The sequence below is a fragment of the Cebus imitator genome, unplaced genomic scaffold (genome assembly GCF_001604975.1).
Source record: "Cebus imitator isolate Cc_AM_T3 unplaced genomic scaffold, Cebus_imitator-1.0 Scaffold281, whole genome shotgun sequence".
NCBI lineage: Eukaryota > Metazoa > Chordata > Mammalia > Primates > Cebidae > Cebus > Cebus imitator.
Window position 1 is genome coordinate 3716911 of NW_016107596.1, and position 21757 is coordinate 3738667.

Here is a 21757-nt window from a genome sequence, read left to right on the forward strand (position 1 = left end):
ACAGGCACACACCACCATGCCAAGCTAATTTTTTTAGTTTTTGTAGGGACAGGGTCTCACTTTGTTGCCCAGACTGGTTTTGAATTCCTGACCTCAAGCAATCCTCCTACCTCAGCCTCCCAAAGTGTGAGATTACAGTCATGAGCCCACACCTTGCAAGGTTATATATTTTTTTGTATTTGTTGAAGCAATGACCTTATTGGATATCAAGGCTTCCTCTGAAATGATAGTCAGACATTACTAAGCAGGGCTAGACAAACTGATCAACTGGGCAAAAGGGAGCCCAGAAACAGAGCCCTCCATAGATGGAAACTTGGTAAATGACAGTGGGGCATTACAGATCAGAGGGAAAAGCATGACTACTTAGTAAATGAGGCTGATTCAACTGATTGTTTGTCCTTTTCTTGTTGTTTGTAAGAGCTGATTTTATACACACACCAATATACGTATACATATGCTTTCTTCATTCAGAAAAAAAATAAGGCTTTTACCTTAGTTTACATTCTGGAAAGCTTTAGGTGCTAAAGGTAAAAAACAACACTTCAAGACTTTTGAAAGACAATGTAGATTTTGTTTAATATTTAAAACTTTGATGTAGAAAAAGGCTGCTTAAAGAAAGCATTAAAAAGCACAAACCATAAAAGAAAGTCTTGATTAATTTCATTATATAAAAGTAAAAAATATACTATACAACAAAAATAAATAAATAAAAAATAACTAGAAAATATGGCCAAGACAAGGAGAAGATATTTGGCATACACAGAATCAATGAGATTAACACCCAGAATATAAAATCTTACAAATTAATAAGAGAAGGAAAAACAACCCAGTAGAAACATAGGTAAGTGACATAGATTGGTATGCCACAGAAATGAAATTTAGGCTGGATATGGTCTGGGATTACAGGTATAGCTCACACCTAGAATCTCAGTACTTCGGAAGGCTGAGGTGGGAGGATTGCTTGGGGCCAGGAGTTCAAGACAAGTCTGGGTAATATAGGTAGACCCTGTCTCTACAGATAATGATGATAAAAAATAGCCAGGTGTGGTGGTATGTGCTTGTGGTCTCAGCTACTCAGGAGGCTGAGGTAGGAGGATCTCCTAAGCCCAGAAGGTCGAGGCTACAGTGAGTTATGATTACACCACTGCACTCCAGCCTGGGCAGCAGAGCAAGACTATGCCTAAAAAAAATTTAAAAAGCGAAACTTAAATGGTCAATGATATAAGAAAAATGCTCATAATTACTGGTAATCAGGAAAAGGTAAAATAAAACAAAATGAGATACAATATGACTCCCAGTTGGTAGGTAAAACAATCCTAAGTGCTGGCAAGAATGTCAGTCCTCAAACCCTCATGCATTCCCAGTAAACATGTAAATTATTTCAGCTTCTTCAGAGAATGATCAGGCCATATCTAGTAACAGTGCAGGAAGGGGTACAGACCCTTTGACCCAACAATTTTACTTCTAAGTATAACCCGAAGATATTCTGGCATATCTGCGCACACACAAAACTGTATGAGAATGTTTGCTGCAGTGGTGTGTGTAATAGAGAAGCAGAGAAATAACTAAATGTCCATCATTAGGGAAATGGTTAAATAGCTGTGGGTAGTTACACCATGGAATCTTATACAACAGTTAAGAGGAGCTAGATCTACAAGTATCAATATGAATAAAACTTGAAAACATAATGTTGGGTGAAAAAAGTAAGGTACACTATGATATTTTTGTAAAATTTGGAACACAGATGAATAGTTTATATGGTTCATATGGTTAGACACCTGGCTGAAATAAAGCTATGCAAATGTAGAATATGTAAGAATACATAGCAGTCTCAGAATTATAATTGAGGAAGGCAGGAGGAAGGAAGGAGACCAAGAACGTTTGTGCTGTATCTATAACATTTTGCTTCCTAAAAATAATTTAGAAGAAAAAATAGCAAAATTTTGTTATTGAATTTGAGTGGCATGTTCCTGGGTGTTTGTTATTGTTCTCTCTCCTTTTCTGCATGTTTTAGGTGTTGAAGAAATGACATTAAAGGTAAAAATAAGAAAGTCAGTTTGGAGACAGGTCAAGGAAGCCTTTGGGTGTTAGAGTGAGAAGCTGGGGTTTATTTTATAGATATTAGGGATCCATTGAAGGTTCTTGAATGAGAGGTGAAATGATCAGAGGAAAGCTGAAAGGTGCTTAATTTGATATGGTATGTTTAATGGCTTTGAAAAGAGATTTTGGATGGAGGGTGCATGTTATTATACATATACACTTGTATACATATTAGTGGTGAAAGATAATGGGGGCTGGATCAGGGAGATTGATACAGGAATGGGAAAAAAGAAAAGGAAAGATGGATGAATAGATGAGTCGATTGGTGGATGAATGAATGGATGGATGAGTGGTTGAGCAGGTTGATGGGTAGATGGATGGATGAAAGGAAGAATGAATGAGTGCATGGGTAGGTTGATGGATAGATGGGTGGATGGATAAATGGATGGGTGGGTAGTGTATGAGTGGATGGGTGAATGAGTGGAGAGGTGGATAGATGGGTGAAAACATAGGCAGAAACATTTTTGAAATGCCAATGCAATCCTCATTTATATCCTGTCCACAGATAATTCAAGTGAAACAGAAGATCAGTTTTTAAAATGACAAGGAGGTTAAAGTAATGTCTCAAGTCAGTGATTCAGCAGTAATAAGTGATCAATAATGCTTTGAAACCAACAAATAAGCCTAACAACATCCATAGTCACCTTGAAGATAATGTAGAGAGGGAGAAAGCAGCTCAAAACTGAGCAGCTTCATGTTTTCATAGATACTGGCTTTTCAGGAAGACAGCCCTGTCACTTCCCATGACATGCATGCAGTCTCTCACCTTACGCTCAGCCATAGCTCCTGATGTGTGAGTGACTCTTGGAGAGAGAGAGAGAGAGAGAAAGATATATATATCTATCATATACATATATATATATATATATATATATATAAACACACATATATATTAGATATAATATGTATATATAAGATATATACACACACATATATGTATATATATTATATTTTATATATACATATACGTGTGTGTGATATAGATAGATATCTATATATATATAGATATCTATCTATATCACACACACGTATATGTATATATATTTTATATATAACATGTATATATAAAACATCGACATCAGGGACACAGTCAAGAAAGATTACTCCTGAATATGTGAGCATGTTCTGGGCTCACAGAGATTCAGCCCAACTTTCTACACCATCCCCAGCTACCTCAGTTTGGAAGCCAGGATGGGGCAGGATTGAGTCACAGATGACAGGAGATTCTGCAAAATGGCACGGGCACTGTGTGTTATGACATTTATGATGATTTAAAGTAGAGCCTTGTAAATATCAATATGCTTTCTATACTAAGGCAGAAGAGTATTCATGTTTGAGAATTATTTTTAGATGTTTGGGGAAAGAAGACCTTAAAGGCGCGTAGAGTGCTAGCTTTCCCAATGGAGGCAACACGATGGAGAATATCACGTTCACTAGCTCTATGGCCTTGGGCAAATTACTCACCCTTCCTAAGCCTCTGTGTTCTAATCTTCCCAAAAGGTTCAACAATGTTGCCTTCCATAAAGAGCTAATCGTAGGCTTACATGAGATGTTGTCTCATAAAGCAGTTAGCATTGTGCCTGGCACATGCTAAGAGATCAAGAAACAATAGCTATTATTGCTATTAGCAACAATGGTATGTATTATAAGTATATAGTAAGTAGTAGTAATTATACTAAGAATTATTACTAATAAGTATTACCATTATTAATAATATTTAGTATTATCAATAGAGATCCAGAAAGTCCTACCCTGACCACGTCAGGTCACTTTTCATAACCATTCCAAGATATATACTTGGACTTCCTCAGGCCTATTATGTAAAGCAGTTCTGAAAATGAAGCTTTCAGCATAAGCAGGGTCCCAAAATGAGGCCAGGAGTAATTGCAGGGAAAGGAATTGCTGGCCACGGTGCTAGACTCACTGCCTCCGCGCCTGCCTGGGCTCCTGCATGTGCATGAGTGAGGCTCACCACTGCCAAGAATGTCCAAGTGGTTCCAGGGCCTTCCTGCTTCTTTGCAGTCTGATATCCAAGCCCTGGCAGCAGTAGGAAGAGCTAAGGACTCAAATCTACATTCTTGAAAAATGAGTAGATGACAACATTTGGAGTTCAGCAACAGGAGGCATAAATTAGTGTGGGAAGGAAGGAGAATAGGGAGGAGTCCAGGAGCAGGGAAAGGAAAAAAATGGGAGGCAGAGGGGAAGGATAACAAGGATCGGCATAGAGGGAGGGCAGGAATCCAGCTAAGGAGGATGTTTGGAGGCAGGGGTTGGCGCCAGGATGGAGAGCCGACAGCCTCGTTATTGGCAACCCAAGCCCTAGCTAGGAGTGGGAGTGAGCCATTAGCTGTTGGAGCCGCTGTATTCAGGGATATGCTGACCTTCCAGGACAGGCTGGAGAAATCTGATCCTCTGAGACACGCCTTTGAAGCCTTTGCTTTGGAAATAAAAACACAATCCAATTGCTTTGGGAGATAGCCTGTGCTTACATACATCATGTAATTAAATAGGGAACGTCAGTGGATCTCAAGTTTTGTGATTTGTTGAGAAAACAAGCCGAAATGTGGATAAGCAGTGGGTAGGATCTGGGCATTTAGAACTGAAGGAGACAAAGGATTTTATTGTTGTTGTTGTTGAGTTGTGTTTGTTTCCTATTGTTGTTTTTGAATCCCGGAACTAGGAAAATCATGAAATATCCCTAATAGTAACCCAACATGAGACCATCTACTCAAGCAAAGGTGAGAAAAGAGAGCTAGGGGGCTGGCTGAAGTAGGGTTTGATGAGACAGGAGAAGAGAGGCCCAGTAGGGATGAATGAGAATTAACAAAGGCCACCTGTCTTACTCCTGCATTACAATTTTCTAAAAAAATTGTTTAGGATGGTCTTATTGGGAGAAATAAAAGGGGGTATGTGTGTGTGCATGTGTGTGTGAGAGGTCTTGTCCTTCAGACTCAATGTTTTAAGATGGTATTATTTTTTAGACATAGAAGATGATACTAGCCCTGGAAATAACTCATCTTTGAGTTACTTTGAGGGAGATAGACACATGCCCTTTAAAAACAGAGCTTTTCAGGCCAGGCACAGTGGCTCATGCCTGTAATCCCAGAACTTTGGGAGGCCGTGGAGGGTGGATCAGCTAAGATCAGGAGTTTGAGATCAGCCTGACTAACATGGAAAAACCCCGTGTCTACTGAAAATACAAAAATTAGCCAGGTGTTGTGGTGCATGCCTGTAATCTCAGCTACTTCGGAGGCTGAGGCAGGAGAATCGCTTGAACCCGAAAAATGGAGGTTGCAGTGAGCCGAGATTGCACCACTGCACTCCAGCCTGGGTGACAGAGCAAGACTCTGTCTCAAAACAACAACAAAAGAAATAGAGCTTTTCATCTATAACTCATAAAGTCATAGGACCTACTGTGAGGTTTGAGAGTTTTCCCTAAAAAGCATGATGATCCCTCCATTGAAAACAAAATCAAATTATATAGGGCAAGATTTTCATGGCAAAGGAACTGATTTAATTCATAGCTGTATATGTAAAGAACTTTGTCAGCTGATTCCTTGTTGACGTGAATTGTTTGCTTGATTTTTTTTGCAAAGAAATGAGTTAGAGGTGACCATCCTTTACTCCTCTCTAATGAGCCCATCCATAGGCATTTATAGAGTTCCCTTTGTATGCAGGTCTTTGTAATCAGCAATGTGGGAAACTCTCTGAAGCCAGAGTTCTGGTCTTAAGGGAGCATGTGCTCAAATTAGTCCTTTTGCAGGAACTCTTTGAAAGCTGATGCCTGGTGGAGGGTTTTCAGAAGGCCATCTCACTCACTGGCCATTTTGGTACCTACAGACTGACAAGCATGGATTACATCATTAGTGTTCTTTCAGATAAGCAAAAATGAAAATGTATGGGATCCTGTAAACTGATAAAATTCAGAGGTGAGTCTTCTTTAGGTACCACTAGGTCTAGGGTCTGAAAGGTTCTGGCTATCAGCCACGGTAGGCACAGTGCTGCAGGCAGTGCAAGACTCCTGATGACCCCTTTAGCAACCCCAGGGGAGAGATGATCTGAGAGTGTGGTTATGAGAAAGCTCCTAGGGAAGATTTTTCATTGGCTTAGCCTGGAACACGTGTTTGTCTCTGATCTGATGACTGGAGGCAAGGAGCTGGAGCCTGGTCAGACCCTGCCCGCTGCCTGATGATCTCGTGTGACCAGGCAAACAGGAGCCTGTTCCACCTACATCCCATCTTCTGTTAGCAGAAGAAGGAGGAAGAGAGAAGCAAGACATGGTCATCATGGCTGGTTTATTCCTAGCAAGGCAGATAGGCTAAAGAGGACGAGATCTACCTGTAAGTTGGGGCAAGGCCCAGAGATGCAGATTTCTGCACAGGTGATGAGAAAGTGCATTGGACAGGTAGGTGGTGTCTGGAGCACATGGTCTCCTTTGTATCTTCCTTGTGGTCTGGACTCATCTCCATTACAGCATTGTGATGACTTCTTTTCATTGTGTGTCTGCATCTTGAACTAGGTCCTAAGGAAGCACATCATAGTAAGTTGCTATGAGTGCCAACTTTGGAGTCAGACCAATCAAAAAGCTGAATCTTGGCTCTGTCATTTTCTAGCTGTGCAACCTTGGGCAAGTTTCTCAGCCTTTCTGAGCCTCCAGCCCTTCTTTATCTGTCAAGTGGGAATAATTATAGTAGTTACTATAAAGATTTAAATTAGATAATACATGGGAGTGATTTTGGATAGTAGTCAACAAATGGGGCCAGGCACCGTGGATTATACATGTAATCCCAGCACTTTGGGACACTGAAGCTGGCAAGTCACTTGAGCCCAGCCAGGAGTTCAAGACCATCCTGGGCAACATGGTGAAACCCCATCTCTACAAAATTAAAAATATTAGCCAGGTATGGTGGCATGTGCCTGTAGTTCCAGCTACTCGTGAGGCTGTGGTGGGAGAATAACCTGAGCCCAGAAGGTCAAGGCTGCAATGTTTGTACTACTCTACTCCAGCCTGGGTGACAGTGAGACCCTATCTTAAAACAAAACAAATGGGAAGTGCTCCATAAATGCTACAGCAGGGACAGTGTTTCATTCAGCTTTGTGTCATTAGTGCCTAGTTTAGGCTGGTATATATGGGGTAGTCAAAATAAACACCTTGTAAATGGAATCAAAACTAGTGAAGCATAGGCCACAGAAGGACAAGAGGCCACCCCTTTCCTGAGAGGCCCCACTACTCTCTGGTCATAAACTCAGATACCTCCTTGGGCTGTACGTGGCACATGGCTGGGTGGAGGGAGAAGCTGGGCACTGTGGTTACCTGGACCAGCAGTAGCACAAGCCTGGACTGAAGGGGCCACCATACTTGAAACAAGGGCTCAGCATTGCTGGATCTTCTAGCATTACCAGAAACGCTGAAAATCAGAACTTCTGCAGGAAATTTCCTGAGTTTTCAACTCTGGGAAAGCATTCAGATGTTCTGAAAGCACTGAATGGCCAAATAAAACACATCTGTAGGCCAGAGAAACTGCCACTTGGAAGCCTTGGTCTAAGGCAGTGTTTCTCAATCAGGGCAGGAGAGGGGGAGTTTTATCCTCCAGGGAACATTTGGCAATGTCTGGAGGTAATTTTGGCCCCCACACAGGTAGGGAATGCTACTGGCATCTCACAGGTGGCGGCCAGGGATGCTCCTAAACATCCTCCTATGCACAGGGCAGTCCTCACAACAGAGAATGCCTGGCCCTGAGGGAGCTGAACTGGCCTTAACCGAAGACAAAGAAGCAAAGGAACCAGGCAGGGCTTGGGGTTCCCTGTGCTCCTGGTGGCTGACCCTTGAGGTTGGCCAGCCTCGTTTTACTGGCTTATTTGAGCACCAAAGAGAGGGCTGTGCTCCGTCAACCCAGAGGAGCCACAGCTGCCATGGCTGAACCCTCCTTGGCCCCATGTCACTGTTTTCCACCATCCACATACTCCCTGTGCTTGAAGGAAGCATCCTGCCACCCCTGACCCCTGCAGGCATGAAAGTAATATGGAAAATGTGGGCAGTGAGAGCTAATACATTATCCCTTCCGTTCCTAAGGGCTGGGTGTGGTGTCTGCTGGGGATCACAGGGTTTGGACTTCCTATTCCTGGTGAAAAATTTGGTTTGAGTTCCTCATTCAATAGTTTCTGGAACTGTAGTTGAGAATATTTCCCTTCTCAATCAACCCCAGCCAAAAAAAGAAAGCATGCCTTTGAGTCCTGCGCAATTGAGTATTTGCTGAGCACTTACTCTGTGGCCAGCCCAGGGCTTGATGCTGGGTGGCTGGTGAGCAGGGAGGCCCCAGGCAGGTTCCCTCTGGCAGCTTACAGTCCTAGGGAGGAGACACAAAAACCTGATCTCCAGCCGCTCTCATTCAACCCACCATCCATTCACTGGTGTCTTCATCTTCCTGAAGCACAGCCTTGGTCATCTTAAACTTCTGCTCAGCAACCCGCAGTGGCTCCCAGTCCTGCTCTGAAGGAATCTCGCACCCTGTCCACCTCTGTGATCTGGCCCAACCTCTGTCTCAGGCTTATCTCCTGCTCACCTGTTACCGAGCTTCTCTCTTTATGAACCAGTCTTTCCACCATCCCCTGTCTCCATGCCACTCGCCTAGAAGGCTGTCTGTGGTCATTCATGCAAGCTGAGAAGACCCTGGAAGTATCCCCACAGTCCTCTTTATCGCTTTATCTCACATCACATCATCCTTTACTCTCGCATGGCCCTGTCCGTCTCCTGCCTTAGAATTGTGTTCTTGACTCTACCCTACCAAACTGGGAGATTCTTAGGGGAAGAGTTACTAAAAAATTAGATTTTATATTCCCTTTTCTGAGCAGCTTCCTAGCCTTGTCCTTGGCATCTTGTGGGTGTTGATTCACCCTGTACTGCTATTTCCCCGGGACTTTATCTGTGTCCCATATGGTGCTAGGTGCTGCCATATGTGTTATCTCTTTTCATGCTCACAGGGACTCCATGAGACCCATGACATCATCTCATGTTTACAGATGAGGAAACTAGGTCTTAGAGGAAACGTCACTTCATTTGTTCACAGATTCATTCAGCAAACCTATATACACATACACATATACATATATACACACATATATACATATACATACATCTATGTGTGTACATATACATACACATATGTCTATATGTGTGTATATTTGTGTGTACATATATATACGCATACATATACACCCACCTCACATACATACACATATATTTTTGTTGTTGTGGTTGTTGTTGTTGAGACAGGGTCTCACTCTCTCACCCAGGCTGGAGTGCAATGGTCTGATCTCGGCTCACGACAACCTCTGTCTCCCAAGCTCAAGTGATTCTCCTGCCTCAGCCTCCTGAGTAGATGGGACTACAGGCATGCACCACTACCATGCATGGCTAATTTTTGTATTTTTAATAGAGACGGGATTTCACCATGTTGGCCAGGCTGGTTTTGAATTCCTGACCTCAAATGATCCACCACCTCAGCCTCCCAAAGTGCTAGGATTACAGGCATGAGCCACGGCACCTGGCCAGTTTTTGTTTTGTTTTGCTTTTTGAGACAGAATATCACTCTTGTCACCCAGGCTGGAGTGTGGTGGCACGATCTCAGCTCACTGCAACCCCTACTTACCAGGCTCAAGCCATCCTCCAACCTCAGCTTCCTGAGTAGCTGGGGCCACAGGTGTTTGCCACCACACCTGGCTAATTTTTTGCATGTTTGGTAGAGATGGAATTTCACCATGTTGCCCATGCTGGTCTCAAATCCTGGGTTCAGGTGATCTGCCTGCCTCAGCCTCTCAAAGTGCTGGGATGACAGGCATGAGCCACTGTACCCAACCAAGCAAACATATTTAATGAGCATTTAATATGTGGCAGGCTCTGTTGCATGCAGAAATGCAGGAATAGGGGAGTGAGATATTGCAGATTGGGTCCTTCAGGATGCAAATGCTGAGACATCTGAATTTAGCTTCTAGGAGAATGGTGAGGGAATGTTCTCAGGATCAGCTACTTGGGAAGGCAGGTGAGGCAGCAGGGTGAGGTCAAGCTGTGATGCAGGCAGCCTTACTATAGGTCCTAGCCAGCCCAGTGGGCAGCTTTTTTAAAGCTTTTATTTTCAGTTCAGGGGTACATGTGCAGGATGTGCAGGTTTGTTGCATAGGTAAATGTGTGTCATGGGGGTTTGTTATACTGATTATTTTAATCACCCAGGTATTTAGCTTAGTATCCATTAGTTATATTTCCTGATTCTCTCCTTCTTCCCACCCTCCATCCTCCAGTCAGCCCCAGTGTGTGTTGTTCCCTTCTATGTGTCAATGTGTTCTTACTATTTAGCTCCCACTTATAAGTAAGAACTTGTGGTATTTGGTTTTCTGTTACTGTGTTAGTTGCTAAGGGTAATGGCCTCCATCTTCATCCATATCCCTATAAAGGACATGATCTCATTCTTTTTATGGCTGCATAGTATTCCATGGTGTATATGTATCACATTTTCTTTTTCCAGTCTATCATTGATGGGTATTTGGGTTGATTCCATGTTTTTGCTATTGCGAATAGTGCTGCAATGAACATACACATGCATGTGTCTTTATAATAGAACAATTTATATTCCTTTGGGTATATACCCAGTAATGGGATTGTTGGGTTGAATGGTATTTCTCACATTAGGTCTTTGAGGAATTGCCACACTGTCTTCCACATGATTGAACTAATTTATACTCCCACCAACAGTGTACAAGCAGGAAGTTCTAAAGATGGAATAACCCTTCAGAGCTGTCTGAGGTGAGACAGAAAGAGGCTGACCTCTATGCCTCACAATGATCAGTCTTTGGGTAAGGGCCACACTCAGAAGGAGGTGTATACTGGTGTCATTTTGTCCTCTGAGGCCACCCCTGTACAGTGCTCTTAGCTGAGGGCTGTCTGCCTGCAGCACTCCCAGCAGATGGGAGATCTGAGCATTCGTTGCCATAGAGAAAGTCTCTTTACCCTTATGGGGCTGACATTGAAGCAGGGGAAACAAATGATAAATGAATAAACAAGTAAACAAACAAGATCATTTACAAGTGCAGAGAAGACATAAAAGGGTGCTCATTTTATGGTCAGGAAAGTTAAGATGCCAAGAGGTTGAATACGGAAAGCCCTACTCCCAAACCAGGTCTCTGTGGCCCCCAAAGTCACCCCTCTGCTGCCCAACAGGCCTGTGCTAGCTGTGTAAAGCCTCAAAGGTCAAGCTAAGGAGCTGGGGCTTGATTCTGTAGACAATGAGGAGGATTTAGAGGAATAGGATAAGTCCATTTCCAGGAAATTTCACTGGCACAGGCCTGCAGAACAGACTGTAAGCTCAGAGAGACAAGAGCTAAGGATTTTGGTAAGAGGTGTCTCTTAACAAAGTGATCTGGGTCTACAGTGACGATGTGCTTGCTATGGGAACTGGTGGTGGAAAATGGGACCAAATCCCTTAGGATGCTTTTGGCTGCAAGTAACAGAAACCCAGCTGAAAGTGACTTAATCAATAACTACAGAAGTGTAAGTCTGCTTTCTCTTTTGGTTCTAAGATCCCTGCTGGTAGCAACTGGGCTACATGCATGGGCTACATGCATTTTTTTTTTTCCAGCACTCAGTAGAAAAGCTAAAACTTTCCCTTTGACCATGGAAGTCTTTCTTTTCCATCCAGTAAAGTCACATACTTACCTCTGGACTAATAACACATACCAGAATCTACCATCTTGATTTGGGATGGCATCTAGTTTCCCTTTAAGAACTCTCCTGGAGGAATGAATTCCTGGGCAAATTCATGGATCTCTTAGGAAGTAGGAAGGTCAAGAATGGATGCTGGGAGGTGGGGGAGGCCAGCTTGCCTGTTACTCAGAAGAAATAATTGGGCAGTTTGCAGACAGGACCCAGTTACAGATTGGATTGAGAAGGAGGAATTTTAAAAAGTATCAAATAGAACTCCTACATATCCAGTTGACAAACCCAGGAAGATACTATCCCATTGACCAAAACTGAAGGGATGGGGAAACAGTTCACCTTTGCATAATTTGCGTTTGATGTGATGAGGGGATATTTAGATCCTACCCGTTTTGCAGCAGCTAAAGACATAGGTCTTTGACCTTGGGCTCAAGGTCTCCTAGGCAGGACAGATCCAAGGAGAGAGGCCTGGGAGATGACAACATGGCTTCTGGTCACTAAGAAGTGGGAGCTGAAGTCAGGAGCATGTGGGGCCAAAAAGGCAAAGCTGGAGGGAATTCTGAAGACAAGACTCTTCCCAGCAGAGCTGCCTCTAGGATGGGGTCCCTGCCCACGTGCATAGTGACAGGACACAGGATGTTCACTGCATCAATGTTTGAGATAATAAGATACTGGAGGCAATGTAAATATCAATCCCTAAGGAACTGGCTAAGTTAATTATGATATCTATGGTATATGGAATCCCAAGCAGCTGTGCTAAAAAGGGGATGTAATAGTTACATGACAGAAAAATCTCTCAGAGGCATCGTTAAGTGAAAAAAGCAAGATGCAAAGGAATGTATGATATGCTCCCATTTGTGTTAAGAGAGAACATATGATATGCAAATGTATGCTTGTTTATTCATAGATTATTTCTAGAAAGTATTAGAGGAAATTTTTCATAGCCATTGCCTGTAGACTAGGAGGAGCCTTGGGAGACTTATTCTTTACATTTACCTGCTGGCGGTTAGAATTTCTTTAACCATGTGCCTTTATTACCTATGTAAAACGTTAGATCATAAAAATAAACACATAAGAAACAAGATCTTCAGTGTCAGAGATGTTTGGGAGTTTGAGGACCAAGAGGAGGCCACTGGAGGGTGTCAGAGAATCTGGAGTCAGCAGTGATGGAGTAAATGGCAAGGGGAGGGGTCACAGGGGAAACTGAGGCACTGATTGTTCACTTGAGAGAATCATGGAGAATAGGAGATGGGGGTAGCTAATTTGGTTCATAGAGTACCTGTACAGAAATCACAGGACACTGCTGAAATTCCCCAGTGAGCTGTACACAGAAGGTTCTGCACACCCTTTGCTGCAGTTTTGGACCTGGTCTCCTTTCTTTACGTCTCAGAGCTGGAAGGAGATCTAGACAGGTCTCTGGAATTACCCCCAAGGCTTCTGCTGTCTGTTAAGAGGTCTGGCACAAGCAGAGACCACCTTTAGAGGACTGATTCTTGGCAAGCCAGGCCTGGAAGCTGAGAAAAAGGGCTACAGGGGGTGAGGGGAAGGAGCTTGAAAAGGTATCATTATGATACTAAGCCTTCATGAACTACCACTAGGTTCAGGGGTTTCTTATCTCTGCAAGGGTGGGAGGAAGGCTGGCCTTTGCCTATCAGCAGCTGGTCCAGCTATGAGGCTGAGGGAGCTGGAAGGGAGAGCAGGATGCTGCAGCTGCTCAGGTAGCTGAGATCACAGCTCTTATCATCAGTACAGAAACTTAACATGATGGTCTAGGCAAAGAGGAAGAGTGTCTTGGTTCTTTTAGGCAGCTATAACAATACAATAGACTGGGCAACTTATAAACAACATAAATGTATTTTTCACAGTTCTGGAGGCGGGGAAGTCTAAGAGCAAGGCACTGACAGATTTGATGTCTGTTGAGAACTTGCTTCCTGGTTCATAGAGGGCACCCTCTTGCTGTGTCTCCACTTGGTGGAAGGGGCAAGGTAGCTCTCTTGGGTCCCTTTTATAAGGGCACTGTATTAGTCTGTTCTTACATTGCTGTAAAGGAATACCTGAGGCTGGGTAATTTGTAAAGAAAAGAAGTTTAATTGGCTCATAGTTCTGCGGGCTGTACAGGAAGCATAGCAGGCTCCTGGTGAGATCTCAGGAAGCTTCCAGTCATGACAGAAGGTGAAGGTGGAACAGGCATTTCACATGGCAGGAGTGGGAGCAACAGAGAGAGACTGGAAGGTGCAGGTGCCACACACTTCACACACTAAGCGGATGGCACTAAGCCATTCATGAGGGATCCACCCCCATGATCCAATATCTCCTACCAGGCCCCGCTCCAATGCTGGGAATTACATTTCAACGTGAGATTTGGCAGGGACAGACATTCAAACTGTATCAGGCACTAATCCCATTCATGAGGGCTCCACCCTATGACCTAATCTCCTCCCAAAGACGTCACCTCCTAATACCACCACGTTGGGGGTTAGGATTTCATAATATGAATTTTAGGGAGGACATAAACTTTCAGATTATAGCAGAGAATATTTATCAAAATCATAATCACAATCATAAATTAAATAATTCTAGACTCTTCAAGCTGCACAGAACCTAAAGATAATTTTCTCATTGTTTTCTGAATTGTGTCCTTAAATATCTTGAAAGCCACTTCATGGAAACAGGACTATGATCAATGAAACTACACACTACACCTCCTTCTTAGAAAGTCTCCATGCAAGGAAGGATATAAAAGGCACTGAGAAATCCTGCAGTAAGAAAACTTGTCTATCTTTGTTTGACTAGCTTTTTCCCAAGTGCATGTAGTCTTAGAAGCCTCTGTCCCCCTTTTTTAGCATAGCACCTTGCAATGATCTCCAGACCATGCTTTGAGAAGTTTGTTTTAGTTTATGCTTTTTATTTGATAGGTTGGGTAGCTAAGGCTCAAAAGGGGAAGTGATTCTCCAAGGCCACACAGCCAGTTGGTAAAACAGTGGAAATGAGAAGCTAGATCTCTTGCCTTGTACCCTAGAGGGCTTTCTGCCAACCTGTACTGCTCCTGTCCCTCATTGGAACAGATACCTTGACAGTGTGGACCTGCCACTGTGTCAGGATCCAGGCAGTGGTAAGACAAGATTAGGTAGACCAGGGGACCAGCACAGGGGAGACCTGAGCTGAAATTTGGAGTCAACCAAGGTTAGGGCATCAGTTGTAACCAGTCCTTGAAAGCTAGGAAGGCTATGTCCAAGTGGGTGCCAGCTGATGATTCTTATTCAAGGAAGACAAGCCTTCAGGAAACATCTTCTGGAGCAGTGGCTCCCAACCTTTTTGACACCAGGGACCAGTTTTGTGGAAGACAGTTTTTCCATGGACCAGGGTGGGGTGATGGTTTTGGGATGGTTGAAGCACATTACATTTATTGTGTATTTGATTTGTATATTTTTGCATTATAATATATAATGAAATAATTATGCAACTCAACTGTAATGTAGAATCACTGTGAGCCCTGAGCTTGTTTTCCTGCAACTAGATGGTTTTATCTGGGGGTGATGGGACATAGTGACAGATCATCCAGCATTAGATTCTCATAAAGAGCAGGCAACCTAGATCCCTCACATGTACAGTTCATATTACAGCTCCAGCACCTATGAGAATCTAATGACGCCACTGATCTTACAGGAGGCGGAGCTCAGGTGGTAATGCCCGCTCACCCTCCACTCACCTCCTGCTGTGTGGCCTGGTTCTTAATGGGCCACAGACTGATCTGTGGCCTGGAGGTTGGGGACTCATGTTCTGGAGGACCTGGTATGTTTCCTGGAGGACTTGAGAATTATTAATCTCAAGAGGAATTGGGATGCCAGATCATTGTTTCTCAAACTGTGTTCTATGGAACCCCACTCTCTAGCCATTAATGAGGATTGTGCAAGGAACTCAGACCCTGGTATGACCAGGATACATAGAATTAAAGAAAAATTCTGTGGGGCTTCCCCACATCTGCAATATGCTACTGTCACTGTGAGTCGCTGTGGTAGGGAAGTGATGTGGAGGGTTCTCCAACTCATATGACCAGAGAATCCCATCCACAAGGAACCTCTCTCTGTGGGTTGATTTCATGGACATACGTTGAGGAATTCACATGTAGATCAATGAAGTTTATGCTGATTTCTGTACCCCTTCCGACCCCACCCAAAACATTCCTGACCTTTCTGTGTTGAAATGAGATTGGTAAATACAGCCAGCAAACTTCTCTTTTTCTGACATTTGTTCTTCCGTATTCCAGAGCAAGGAGATTGGCCTGCAGATGCATGAGGAGCTCCTGAAGGTGACCAATGAGCTCTACACAGTAAGTTCTGCCCAGGCTCGCTGCTGTTTTGGGACTGGGTCTCCTGTCTTCATCCCCGGAGCTGAAGGGAGGAGAAACAGAGGTCTGGAATGACCCCAAACCATTTTTTGCTGCATTTTATGCTGAGTGACAGTGGGTCATCATGTCAGGATATAATAACTCATAGTCCCAGCTTCCAATTCTGTACATTTGGGGCAGGGCCTGGGCATGTCTAGGGTTTTGAAGTCAGGCACCACAGGCTTGAGTGGAGGCCCTTCCTCCTGACTGTGGGACCATAAGCAGGTGGGCAGTTTGTCTGGGTCTCAGTTTCCGCATCTGCAAAACGGAGCACGGTTCCAAAGATCACGTGAGGTGATGGGGTGAGCCTGCCTTGCCATCTGCAAGGCATAATTTCAGAACATCACAGTGTGGCCCAGAGCTGACCTCATTACCTGCTTGGAGTCAACATCTAACTGCGCTTGAGATGAGTTTTAGAATCCAAGAAGGTGAGTGAGTGGGGGCACAAACAGAAGAGGCAATGATGCAGGGACTTTCAGACTGTGCTTTAGGGAGGAGTGTGGTGAGCCCCATGGAGAGGTGTGGGGGGGGTAGACCCAGCAGGTAGAGCTCCAGGCCCCTCCCCCCTCCCCCAATCAGAACAATGGAGAATGGTTATGTTTTAAATAGCTATGTGCCCTATATAGCTTTTCATGAAAAGTATGGCTGTGTGTTGGGGAGAGTCTGTTGCTAAAATTATATTTGAAAATCCCTGGTATGAGGGGAAAGAACAGCAGGCTGTGAGAAGCCCCTTCTGTTCGATTTTGTTATCTTTCTGTGTTTTTATCCTGTGTGGCCAGCAGGTGGTAAATTCCTCAGAGGCACTGAGAGCCTTTGTGGAAGGGCCTGGACCTCAGGTCAGAAAGTCTGCCTCAGATCCCAGCAAGCTACGGAACTCTAGACAAGGAATTTTTTTTCCTGGGCCTCAGTCTCCCAGTCAGTAAAACGGGGGTGAGAGTTCTTAAATAAAAGTTGAAACTTTTAATTCTGTTATTCCAAATTAAGGAGCAAAACTTGAGCTGTGGATAGTTTTTAGTTGGGACATTCTTAGGGTAAAGGAAGAATTGCTACTTGAGAATATATATTGCCTTCCATCAGCTGGTCACTGGAGGGCAGAACAGCCTACTGGGTTAAAGCACAGATTCTGAAGCCAGAGATTTGGGTTTGAATCCAGGTGTTAAGTAGAAATACTAGTACCTGCCTAGTGCACATCCTTGTGAGAATTAAAGGAGATCCTATATGCAATGCGTGCTTAGAACAAAGAGAAAAAAAAGGCATTCTGTATCAGAAGTTCTGAGTGTCACTGTCATCCTCATCACCGTCATTTGCTCCTCCTTGATGGGTGTGAAATAGGCTGTTGTACATACTCATGTGGGGGAAGAGTGGTGATAAATAATCAAGCCTGGCAACTGAATGGGATTGTCCTGTTAAGAGTTCTGCAGTGGGTTTGGCCAGACCAGGTGTTCCCCGATCTAGGCCCTTTTTAAGTTCCTCAGGCTCCACTTTGAATGGGTCACTTTCCTCCATAATGTCAAAACAGCTTAGCCCCATGTCCTGGGTTCCCCCAGGCATCCCTACCTAGGTCTCTAACTTTTGCTGTGACCTCCAGCCAGGCTCCTCTTCTTGGTGCCCTCTATTTACACCAAATACCTCCCCCCTCTGCTGCTTTTCCCCTGCAGTCCCCACTGTCCATATCTACCTGTTTGTGTCATGCTCATTTTTGAAACTTAGACCAAACCCTTCCACCTTCAGAATGTTGTCGCCTCTGAGCTTCAAGTTCCTATGGCAGATTTACCAAAGTCTCTTGTGTCTTTATTGTCTATATCTCATCTCCCTGTTGGAGTGTAAACTCCCTGAGAGTCAGGTCTTGGCTGAGAAACACTGCATGAAAGGCCCAAAGAGTCCATTTGAACCCAGCTGTGTGGCCTTGGGCAAGTCCCTTCACTTGTCAGTTTCATCTGTGACAAGGGGGCTGCTCATCTTGCCAGTTTGTATACTGGACAAGGCCAGGTGGTGGTCAGAGGTCAGGAGAATAGTGACATCTCTCTGTGTCCTTCAAGGTCCCAGTGCCCAGCACAGTGGCCTGAATCCAGCAGGTACTCCATGCACTTCTCCCTGTGCTGGTTGCAGGGCAGGATGGCTGGATGAAAATGCCGCTGGCATCAGAGACATAGGCCAGGCAGGCTGGCTGGGGCCCCAGCAGGATGAGCCATGCCTTGCCATTTCTACAGCAGCCTGGTGAGGGGCGTCAGGAGCTGGTGGAGGAGGCAGGGTCCCCAGCTCTCTCCTTTGGCTGCACGTGGAAGAGTGAGATCCTCATGGTGCCAGCACACCCCCCGTGAGGATCATTTGTTGACTGCACACTAAGTCTTCAGTAGTTATTCAGAAACTCAGTTAAATTCAAGCATTTGAGGCCACATGCTGTGGGCCCAGAGCTGCAGGAGGGCACAGTGGGGGATCATGAACATTTCAGAGTTTGTCTCTGTCAGAGTCTTGTACATCCTTGGTGCTTCCAGGGTGCTCAGTGAAGCAAAGGAGGGAGGAGGGAGGGATGAATACATGAAAGAAAATGGTCTTACTCCTAAGGAGTTTGTTATCTGGGCAGAGAAATAGGAGCAGTATATAAAATGTTGATACAACACGAGACAGAGCCTAGTATGTGCTGGACATGTGGGCTCCCAGGGGAGGTACCTCTGGGCTTGGCTGTGTAGCTTTCCCCAAAGCTCTGTGGGGCTGGATCTTGTTCCCCACCGTATTCCCAGAGCACCTGGCCAGCCGTCCACACACATAGGAGGAGATGGATGCGTATTAACTGAAGGAGATGCACGTGTGTGAGATGGATTGAGAGGAGGAAGGAGGGAGGGAGGACAAGAAGGAAGAAGATTCAGAAAAGTGGGCTACTATGTTCCAAGGTGAGCTTTGAGCTTGGTGCTTTTAGATGGGCAGGAATTAAAGATGCAGAGGGAATGAGAGGAAGAGGGAGGGAGTTCTCAGCAGGGAAGCCAACGTAGGATCACAGCAGTGCACACTGATCATGACAGATCTGGATTTGAATTCCTGCTGTAGCCCGCTTACCAGCTTGGCCCAAGTCAATTAACCTCATTGGCCCTCCTTCTCTTTGTTGCCAAAACAGGGATGATCCTAACATCTGTAGCCATTTGGTGAGTGTTTATGATGCATCTCACTCTGTATTAGGTACTTTATACATAATATGTAGTTAACATTCTTACATTTTTACAAATAAAGAAATGGTGGCACAGAGAAGTAAATGACTTACTTAAAGCCTTTTATCAGTTATCAGTTGCTGCATAACAAACTATCTCAAAACTCAGTGACTTAGAACAACCACCATTTTCTGTGCTCATGATTCTGTGGGTCAGCAATTCAGGCAGAGGGTTCAGCTGGGGCCACTCAAATGGCTGCAGTCTTTTGGTCAATTAAAAAAAGAAAAATAGCCCAAAGTGAGCAAACTCCAGTGTGCAAGCACTTTTCAAGCTTCTACTTGTGTCATATTTGCTAATATCTCCTTGGCCAAAGCAAATTACACAGCCAAGCCCAGAGTCATGGGCTGGAAAAGCAAGTTCCCCTCCCCCTGCAGAGTCACAATGCAAAGGGCCATGCTCGCAGCCATGCCAGTAATGATCACAGTCCTCTTTGCAAACACTTCACTCCGGCCACCCAGCTGCTAACAGCACTATGTGCCCCAAATTCATGCTTCATTGCTAGGGATTTCTTTTGAGAACTTTCTAGTTACCGTGCCTGGTTATACAAGCCTACATAGTCCCCCTCCTCCCTCAGTCCCAGGGTCATTTCCACAGTCATTGAGGAGCAAATAATGCAGAGAAAGGATTTTCCAGTAAGCCCGATACTTTTTTTCTTCTTAAAGTTCTGTAAGGGAGGTGGTGGTGGTCTGTTCAGAGGGTCCTATAAAGTGTAATGATGGTGAAGATAAATGCTAAAAGGCCACCCATCACCTGCCGTAGAGAAAAGGCTTCTCTCTTTATGGGGCTAGGAAGGATGCAGAGGAGACTGCAAGGCTGGGTATTTTGTTCATTCGTTCATTCATTCATTTACTCACTCAATAAGCCTTCCCTCTGCCCAGTCCTTATCACCTTGAGGTGCCCTCCCCTCTAAAGCATGCTAGCATGGGTGCTTGTGCACATGCACACACACACACACAGTCACACACACACACACATGCATACATGCACATGCAATTTGACGTGCACCACATACTAGCATGTATGCACATTGATGCATGCATGTATATACACATATATGCAAGCATACACACACATATATCCCACTCCACTCCTTTTTCCTTGAACTCCCATCAGCCCAACACACTACAGCCCTTGTTCATGTATTGGCCTGGGAGAAAAAAAGGGTAGAGGTGCAGAATGTGGACCAGTATGGCAATCCTTCTAGAAGAGGCAAATCAAAACAAAACAACTAACATGCTATAAACCCAACTGTGTTTTCACTGTTTGGCTAAAAATATGTTGAGTTTCAGTATACCCCTAGATTATGAAAAACAGGTGTGTCAGTAAGCAGTGAACGTCCGGCATCCCCCGCACCTGTCTCTTCCTCTGTGTTCAGCAGCTCTGCTCCAAGCTGTGGGCGGGCCTTCCAAGCCCAGGTCTGCAGGAGAGGCCCAGTGACTTTGCTCTTTGCCATGTGGGGAAGGCTTGAGGAGTGTCCATTCATGCCCAGCAGCAGCTGGTGACAGGTAGACCCTAACTGGAGCCATAGAACCACACTACCTTTTACTTGTTCAAGCCTTGATTGATTGTATGCGGGCTCAGGGATATGACATCAACTCTGGGACAACAGGCAAATTTTGGCGAAGGTGTCTCCCTCCTCATGACTGTCCTCAGAGATGGGGGTGGTGGAGGGAGCTGAGACTGGGAGCCTGGGTTCTGGTCCCAGCTCCACCCTGGGCTCACCGAGTGTCTTTCTAGGATGACATTCAGGTACAGCCCCACAGCTTCACCCTATCATTGGGCCCTCTGTCATTTACTTAATATTTTTCTTTAAGTTGACCTCCCCTCCCTTTTAAAACTCTACCAGTGTTGGTTAATTAGTGGAAAGCGGTCCTGTGGGCTGGGAGAGCACAGGTTTTAGAGTCAGCTGGGCCTGACTTGAAGTCCCTGCCACACAGACCCTCCCAGCCCAGTCCCTCCCTGGAACATGGGGCTGCTGCCAGCTCATCTGTCTGGATGACCCTGGGGAGAGTGATTGGCATAGAGTATAGCCCAGTGCCTGGCAAACCTGAGTGCTGAGTCATTGTGTCTTTTATGAAAGAATGAGACACGAATATTTTTTCTGTGTAGTTCAGAATCTTTCTTCTCTATTCCCTGTTGCCACTGGGTCAGCCAGAGCCCTAAGAATGTTTTGCTGGAAAACGTGCAACTACCTCCTCCTTCATTTCCCATCCTCCAGGCCTGCTCTCTGTGATACTGGTTCCATACATGAGCTGGATGACTTTCCTTTTAAAAAAGATTGTTTAATATTTAAATTTAGGCCGGGCGCGGTGGCTCACGCCTGTAATCCCAGCACTTTGGGAGGCCGAGGCGGGTGGATCA

At 44.7% G+C, this 21757-nt stretch overlaps 1 protein-coding gene across 2 annotated transcripts in view; it reads left to right on the forward strand.

Moving 5' to 3' along the window:
* The window catches only part of SRGAP3 (SLIT-ROBO Rho GTPase activating protein 3), a 261902-nt gene that overhangs the window by 153438 nt on the left and 86707 nt on the right, over positions 1-21757 (forward strand). For both annotated transcript variants that reach the window (XM_017501593.2, XM_017501594.2), the window contains exon 4: positions 16074-16136. In XM_017501593.2, the coding sequence (XP_017357082.1) occupies positions 16074-16136 (63 nt within the window). The remainder of the gene's footprint in view (positions 1-16073; positions 16137-21757) is intronic.